This window comes from Capra hircus, chromosome 14, assembly GCF_001704415.2.
Source record: "Capra hircus breed San Clemente chromosome 14, ASM170441v1, whole genome shotgun sequence".
Classification (NCBI taxonomy): domain Eukaryota; kingdom Metazoa; phylum Chordata; class Mammalia; order Artiodactyla; family Bovidae; genus Capra; species Capra hircus.
This window is the reverse complement of record NC_030821.1, coordinates 36,959,659-36,968,189: the sequence shown is the minus strand read 5'-3', so window position 1 is coordinate 36,968,189 and position 8,531 is coordinate 36,959,659. Positions and strand designations below refer to the sequence as shown.

Sequence of the window (8,531 nt, the reverse complement as noted above, 5' to 3'; positions counted from 1 at the left end):
CATGGGTGAAATCATGAACAGATGGTTTAAGGTGAACATATGTTGTTGATCTGTTTCTCTTACTTCATTAACTGTTTTGCCAGCATTTTAAACACTCTAATTATATGTCACAAACTATAACTGGAGCAGCAGTTTACAAGGGGATAATCTAGGGTTTGGCTGAACTTTGATTTTTAAATTTCAAATGAGAGCTGCTTTGAGGTTTGATCTGCAGTTCAAAGTAGAATTTTACCAGTTTAGTATTATAATATAGGTGAGTCTTAGGCATACTCCAAATGCCATACTTGACACATTGTTGTGATGTCATAGGAGAAATGTCATAGGAAATGACATCATAGGAAATGACATCTTATGATATCATAGGAAAGCACCGCTGATGTGAGATTTTTGCAACATACAGTTACACAGAATAAAGCACCTGCCATGAAATGTCACCATGAGTGATATATTAGAGGCAGACAAAGACCTTAGAGACATGATGTTACTAGTATTGTGAAGTTTCCAGAGTTCTCTGAAGGCTTCACAAACTCTTTCCCTCCTTCTCCATGCCCAAGAGAAGGAAAGTTGCTATGGATAAACCTAAGATGAGGAAAAAATGGAGACATATTAATAGAAGGAGGTCATCTTAGCACAAGATTATAAAGAATATTGTTTGGGAACTAACCTTTTCTCTTTGGGGAGGGTTCTTTTTTGGGCGGGGCTGTACAGTTGCTTTGCAATGTTGTGTTAGTTTTTGCTATACCACCAAGTGCATCAGCTATACGTATACATATATCCCTCACCGTTTGGAACCCCCTCCCTCTCCCCCATCACCTTTCCACGTCGCGGCAGAGCACCGCGCCGCAGAGCACCGCGCCGCAGAGCACCGCGCCGCAGAGCACCGCGCCGCAGAGCACCGCGCCGCAGAGCACCGCGCCGCAGAGCACCGCGCCGAGCTCCCTGTACTACACAGCTGCTTCCCGCCAGCTCTGTGTTTTGCACATGGCACTGCAGATACGCCAATCCACATCTCCCAATCCACCCTCACTCCCTCTTCCCCACTTCCACATGACTGCTCACCGCATCTGCATCTCTACTCCTGCCCTGCAAATAGGTTCATCTGTACCATTTTCCTAGATTCCACATACGTGCGTTAATATACAATGTTTTTTTCTCTTTTTATCTTTTCAATTTCTAGAGTTCCCTTTTCCTCAGATCAGAGGGTTAATATCTGGAGGCCTGGGATTAAATTTTCAGTGTACAGAAAGGTGGCTCCTGTTTGGTATACTTCAGTGAAGGCTGTCAATCAGAAGCATAAATTTTAACTACATGATTCCATATGGCCTAGAATCGGTCGCTAGGCTAGAAGGTCCTCATACGGAGGTTCAAGGTTAAAGTATTTCTATGTCTGTGCAAACAGAGGACCTTGCAAGTGTGGCTATGGCCATGGTGGGTGACTGGTCAAAGAACTGGGGACCTTGGATTCAAAGACAGATAATACCTTGACATTACCAAATGAAGCCTTCTCATATATCTGGCTTTGAGCCTAGTCATCAATCCACTGTCCAATTCATCATTCACTGGGCCATATAGACAGTGGTTTAGGGCCTTGGAGAGAGTCAACAGAGCAAATGTCAAGAGAGCATTCCATTTGAGAAGTAGACAAGCATCTCCTATACAACAAGTGATTCAAGTTCTCTCTTGGGACCCCTAACCTGGTAAGCTACTGAATCAATAACATACCATTTATGAAAATGATCAAAATCATCATGGATAAGCATGGTGATGAAGATTCCAAAATTTAGTCTACCATTTCTCACTTGCCTGGAGTCAGAATGAATTTAGTGTAATTAGAAAAGGATGGATAAAAATAACAGCGGCGATAGTCACAGGGAAATGACGAATGTGTAGGGAGAGGGAAGTTACTTTTTCTTCTTGACGAATTCACAGACAAAGTACATGGTAAGATGGCACTCGGTGTCATTCCATCTCCCTGAGCTCAGCATCTCCACACAGTCCTCGTGGCCATAGGGGTCGCTGGGCTCACCCTCCTTCCAGTTGCTGTAGTTCTGCAGGGGAGTGTTATCTGTGAACACATACTGACCCTCCCTCTCAAGGTCGTTCACGCCGATGAACACCCGGAAGAAGCCACTCTTGGAGACGTAGTCAGCCAGCAGCGTGTTGGCAGCTTCGTCCTTGGGCATGGCCAGCATTCCCCCCCGGGCGCGGCAGTGGGTCAGGGATTCCCTGTAGCTCTTCTCCTCCTGCACGAGGTAGTAGAATTTCTCTTCGGTTTCCCTAATCCCTGCTATGACTTCGCAGTGAGGAAAAGAAGAACGTGATTATCTGTCTCAAACAGAGAGAAGCCAAGTATATAATATTGCTAGATTTAAATTAATTGATTCAAGATTTAACTATTCTTTTGCCTATCATGAGTTAGGCACTGCTTCAGTGTTTTGTCTGCCTTTGTCGCTGTCTGATGGAGAACCAACTCCTGTCATTGGCCCTCCCCTGTCTTTCCTCCTTTACTTCCCACACTACGTGAAGCAGAGAGCTGTTTGGACACAGATGTGTTATACGAACTGTCACCCAGCTCATCTCAGACACTTTTCCCCCCCTCTAGTGTATGCTTTTGCCACCCTTACAGTTCCATGAGCACTCCCTTCTCTCTTCCCCTTCCATGCCTTTCATGCCTAGAAAGTCTTCTTAGTGCTTTATCTGGCAAATTCCTATCCATCCTTCAGATTTCCGTCAAAATGCTTTCTCCTATAAGAGCCTTTCCAGTGCACCTGGACAGAGACAGGTGCTGTTGCACTTTCTCCCCTGCTTCCATGGACCCCTTCACTTCACAGCACTTGACACATTTTAGCCTAATTGTGTATCTCTTAAGCTTGTGAACATCTTAAGGCCCAAGACCATGTCCTTGTCACTCTGTAGTCTCAGTGCCTGCAACAGTGCAGGATAGTGGTAAAGGCTTATTGGACTGATACAGAAATAATACAGAATTTCATCTACTTCTGGCCAGATTCCCAGACTGTGAATATGTGCATCAATTTAGATGGTCTATACTTCACTCCCGGACTGCAAGGAGATCAAATCAGTCAATCCTAAAGGAAATCAGTCCTGAATATTCATTGGAAGGACTGATGCTGAAGCTGAAGCTCTAATACTTTGACCACCTGATGTGAAGAGCTGACTCATTGGAAAAGACCCTGATAAAGGGAAAGATTGAAGACAAGAGGAGAAGCAGGCCATAGAGAATGAGATGGTTGGATGATATCAATGAACCCATGGACGTGAATTTGCACAAGCTCCAGGGAATAGTGAAGGACAGGGAAGACTGGTGTGCTGCAGTCCATGGGGTCGCAAGGAATTGGACAGGACTTAGCAAACTGAACGACACATATTTCACTTCAAGTATATAAAGTAGACTGAGCTTCTGAGAAAGATTCAAGACAGAATTGGGGAGTCAGTATCATCCCAAGATCATAATACGCTATGTATGTTTTGGGCTTTTCGGTCCAAACACACACACATATATATGTATATATATACTTCAGGGCCTATAAGTTTAAATTTATAAATAAAACTATGAGTACTCAAATGTTAAGAACTATAGCGCTATGTTAAACTTCTGGAGTTTGGTTTATTTATTGGGGTCGAAGTCAGGTCAGAGGCAGCATCTGTACAGGTTATAACCAGAGTTATAACTGACGGTTAATTAATATCAAGCCTTTGCTATGCCTCTAGTATTACAAGATGAGGATGGACACAAAATAGCATTTGTGTGCCTCTACTCATGTAAATAAATATGACTGGATTATAATATTTCTGTACCATTGTACGGAAAACCTCGGATGAACTTTTTGGCCAACCCAATAAATAAAAGTACAACAAAGTGCAAGTAGTTGTAAGAGCAACTGGAACAGCTCCCTGATTCATACTGTCTCAGGAGAGAGCACAGAAGCCCCACTTTAAGGGTTTTACTGCTAACCATCCCAGGGAAATACGAGAGAAAACAAAAATGGCTAACATGGACTATTGCCCAGTTTAGAGAAATGCATAAGGAGTCAGTGAAACTTGTATTCAAATCCTTCCTCCACTACTCATTAGCATGTATCTATGGGCAAGGTAATCTCTCTAAACTTCACTCTAAGCATGAAAATTAGTATTATTGCAAGTAATCAACAAAGTAGCTACTGTTTTCATTACTATTTTTGTCTTTTAAGATGCTGGTTGTTGGGATCTTGTTTTCTCTTTTTTCTTAAGGCCCAGCTACTCAAACTCTGCCTTTTCTCCCATCCCCTCTCTCACTAAGATCCCCTTTCATACCGATAGGAATGCACATATGTATGTCCACAGGACCTGAAGTATACTAGAGTAAGTGGATAATCAGGATTCTAGGAGATCTATAAACTGGTGGCACTATCTCAACAATCCTTTGCCCAAACTAAGTTAGTTTCTGCTAGGGATATTGGAATTGCAGTGGTTTGTTTGTTTTGTTTCTTTAAAAAAGAGATTATTTTATTTTTAAATTTGTATTCATTTATTTATTTATTTAGGTCATGTGACATTCAAGATCTTGGTTCCTCAGCCAGAGAAAGAAACCATGCCCCCTGCAATGGAAGGGAATAGCCCTAACCACTAGACATCCAGGAAAATCCCAGAATTGCCATGTTGAAAGAGATAGATTCATGGATAAATAGCACAAAGCAAACGAGAATAGACTCACCATTCTTAACAAACTTCATTGAAGTCTTAAGGCGAGCCACACTGATGTCTAGTTGTCCAACAACTTTTCGGTATCTTCCACAATCACAAACAGTACCTTTTAAATGACAAAACTGTCAATTCACGTTGATGCCCATGAAGAATGGATAAGAAAGGCAACTGCTCTCTTCCTAATATTTACTGTCTTTTTCTAGTCTAGTTATGTCTTTCTGTGAATGGCGATGCTTTTCGTCTTTTATTAAAGACAAGGTTTCCAATATACAGGAATTCTGAATATATCTTTTACAATAATTTGAAGGAGTTAACAGAGAGTTCTAAACCAGTTTTTTTTAAAAGAATAGTAAATATGACAAACCCCTGCTCACATATTGGGAACCATTTGGCATTTTTGTTGAACACAGAATGTACCTCTACAGTCTCAGAATAAAATCTTTACAGCATTTTAAAAACATATTTCTAGTTTTCTCTTGTGTTACTGTATTGTTAGCTGGGAGAAACCTTTCATGACGAAATTAATGTTAATTCTGATTATCCATTTGGAGTATGGCTTAATGTTTCAAGGACTAAGTTTAAATATTGTGACTAGATTCATCTTATAACTTTAAGAGCAAGTTGTCCCATTTGTGGATTAACTATGATTTTAATTTCTGCCACTAATTCCCCTTCACTCATTTACCTTTTCAATCATCTACTGATAATGTGGCAGAGAAAAAACTGTAAGGAAAATGATGTAAAGTTCAAATGCTTCTTTTTTCCTATTTAAAGGATGCTTCATGTCAAGATTTCCATTTGCTTTTTTCTCCGATGGATGAAAAGCAAAATGAATTTTACTAGCCAAAGGGGGAAAAAAATCTGTGGCTTTATTTATCCATTTTCACAGTTAAATATAAGGAATTTAAGACAGTTCTTAGAATTAGGCTTCTCTACATCTTCATGGATAAGGGCTTCCCAGGGGGCTCAGTGGTAGAGAATCCACTTGCCAATGAAGGAGATGCAAGAGATGCAGGTTTGATCCCTTGGGTTGGGAAGATCCCCTGGAGGAGGAAATGGCAACCCACTCCAGTATTCTTGCTGGAAAAATCCCGTGGACAGAGAAGGTTGGCAGGCTACAGTCCATGGGGTCACAAAGAGTCTCATACGACTGAGCAACTAAGCGCACATGCACTCACACCTTTATGGATAGAAATAATTGAAGCTCACCAGGAACGAGCTACTTTCTTTCCCTGCATCGAGCACTGGAAAGAGTCCTCCTCTCAGTATCAGAGAGAGGTTTCCGGGCCACTGACGCATGTTCTGTAGCTGCCAGGACTCTCTCCATCAGGCCAGTTTGCAGGTGACAAAATGCTTGGCCAGTGTTTGGTTGAGACTCTGGTGAAAGGCTGAACCTATTGCTGGTCCTATTGCTGAGGCCCTTGTGGATTTTCCTCTTGATGCACAAGATTTGCTACCTCAAGCAAGCGTGGCAGAGGTGGAATGAACCACCTTCCTTCCACCCGTTCCTTAGGGCCTGAAAAGTCATCACTAGAGACAGAGCAGAATTTCCTTCCTTCCTTTCCTCTGGCCCAAGGAAAAGGAGGTTAATCACACTGAACAGACTATTGTTCTTCTATTAAATATATTTATTTTTGAGACAAATAGTTTTGTAATGATGTTAAAAATTAAAAAGAAAAGCAACCTGAATATCTATCAACAGAGGAATGGAAAAAGAAGATGTGGCTGGTTCATTTTGCTGTACAGTAGAAACTAACACAACATTGTAAAGCAACCACACTACAATAAAAATTAATTTAAAAAAGAAAAAAATGAGCATATTATACCTGCTTTGCCTTTTCCCCCAGGTATTCCAGGCAAACCCTTTTCCCCTTTGTCACCTGAAGAAAAACAATAGCCATGAAAAGAACAACTAAATAAAATAGTACTATTAATGAGTAGAATTAAATGCATAAAACATAATGAAATGCAATTATATCAGGCAGACAATATATTACATACCTAAAATAAGAAGAAAGAGGTTTTAAACTTCATTTGTAATATCTCCAAATAATATTTACTAATATTATAAAAATAATTTGGTTTTGAGTTGGCTGCACAGGTATAACTAATCAAAAAAGTCATAATTTAATTAGATGGAATACAGAATTCCAGCTGAATGTATAAACATTTAATTTTGTGTCATTTATCCCATGAACATGTTTTTATAATGTGGCCTTCTAGGCACAGCTAATACAATATTCTGCATGTTTTTGATTTTTAAAGTTCTGTTGATTTACATATCTGAATCAATTGATTAGCATAACGCAGTGTCTGGGTATTTATTATATTATGCCCCTAAATTCTTCCATGTGGCTTTGCCCTTGGATTTTCAAAAACATGTATTGTGCCTTTTCAATTTAATTCAACAAATACATACTATTTACTTACTCTATGAAAGACAAAACATTTGCTTGGTACTTTGAAAAGATATAAAGAGAGACAAGATTAAACTTTTGGCTTGAAAGAGTTTTATGCTTTTTGGAAGAGATGTGATGTATGCAAATACTGATAATATAAAGTTGTGTCAAAAATATTATTCTGAAATATCAACCTTGATAATTTTCCTTTCTGCTCTTTTCTGTATGTGACCTTTTTCTTAGTCAGAGACATCAACAAAATAAATTTGAGAATCAGAATTGTTAAAGCAGAGAGAAAAAAAAGTTGACTTTTTTCAACTTCAAAATAGGCTCTTGAAGTCCACATCAGACACAATAATTGAAAGCAAAAGCTTTTGATTTATGAGAGGAAATGTTTGGCTGAACTTCGGGGGAATCAAAAGAGAAGATCCTGATAGAAGTAAAATAGAGCTTATGCTTCAATGGAGATCTGGAAAAAGAATAAGAAAAAATTCAGGGGGATTAATACAGGATGATAGTCATACAGGCTAAAGAAGAGTATGAGGTTTACTCTTGTAGGACAATGATATGGCTAGGAATTGGGTAAACAACGGAGGGGACAATGTAAAGGGGAATGGAGTCAGCACTGAGGTTCTGCCTAATTCCTTCCTTTCCCAACAAAAAGGGAAAACCCAAAGGATTCCCCATATTGCCTGTCCATTAGCTATTCTGTCTTTGCTGATCACTTTTCATTAAGAGTCCTCTGTGTGTTGATCATTGATCATCCAGAAATTCATGCTGACCAGGGCACCAAGGATTTGCTGAGCATTTCCTAATTGGCCCGCATGGATGCTTTTCTTTACAGCGATACCAGACCTTTAGGAGCTCCCCAGATAAAAGGATAAAAGTTTGAGTATGCAGTGGAATGTCTCTGAACCTTGGGCTTAGATGAAATGAGACCATGGTGAAATCTATGACAATGGAATGTGATAAATATTGTAAGAGATGCCATGAACAGGGATAACATACTCTGTCCAATGTTAGAGGGAGCTGGTAGAGATAGTGCTCCAGCTGGAAGAAAGGAGGAAGGCTCTCCTGAGGAGATGGTGCTGGAGTTTCAGCAGGTGGAGGTGGGAGCCAGGTGGTAGACTCCGTACAGCAGAGATGTAGTTGGGAAAGAAGACTAAAAGTATGCCAAGCATCCTGATAGGGAAGATTGATCCGGACACATCGGATCTGTGTCCTGAAAACTCCTCATTTCCCTTATGTGTAAACTGGAAAAGATCAGACTAGATTTGAGACAATGTTAATGGAAGAAAGGGAATATATGTTTGCTGAGTGCCAATCATTTGTCAAGTGTTGTTTGGATACTTTAGAGGTATTGTTATATGAAATCCAATCAGCTAGGTGCTATCATTATCTTTATTCTAACAACTGAAGAACTTGAGAGTC

General features: G+C 40.1%; 1 protein-coding gene across 1 annotated transcript in view; it reads right to left on the bottom strand.

The window, feature by feature from the left end:
- COLEC10 (collectin subfamily member 10) overlaps positions 1,763 to 8,531 on the bottom strand; it is a 77,103-nt gene continuing 70,334 nt past the window's right edge. The window contains exons 5-7 of the mRNA XM_005689132.3: positions 6,528 to 6,581; positions 4,712 to 4,807; positions 1,763 to 2,293 (exon numbers count right to left, since the gene is read on the bottom strand). Coding sequence (XP_005689189.1) covers positions 1,902 to 2,293; positions 4,712 to 4,807; positions 6,528 to 6,581 — 542 coding nt within the window. The 3' untranslated portion in view covers positions 1,763 to 1,901. The remainder of the gene's footprint in view (positions 2,294 to 4,711; positions 4,808 to 6,527; positions 6,582 to 8,531) is intronic.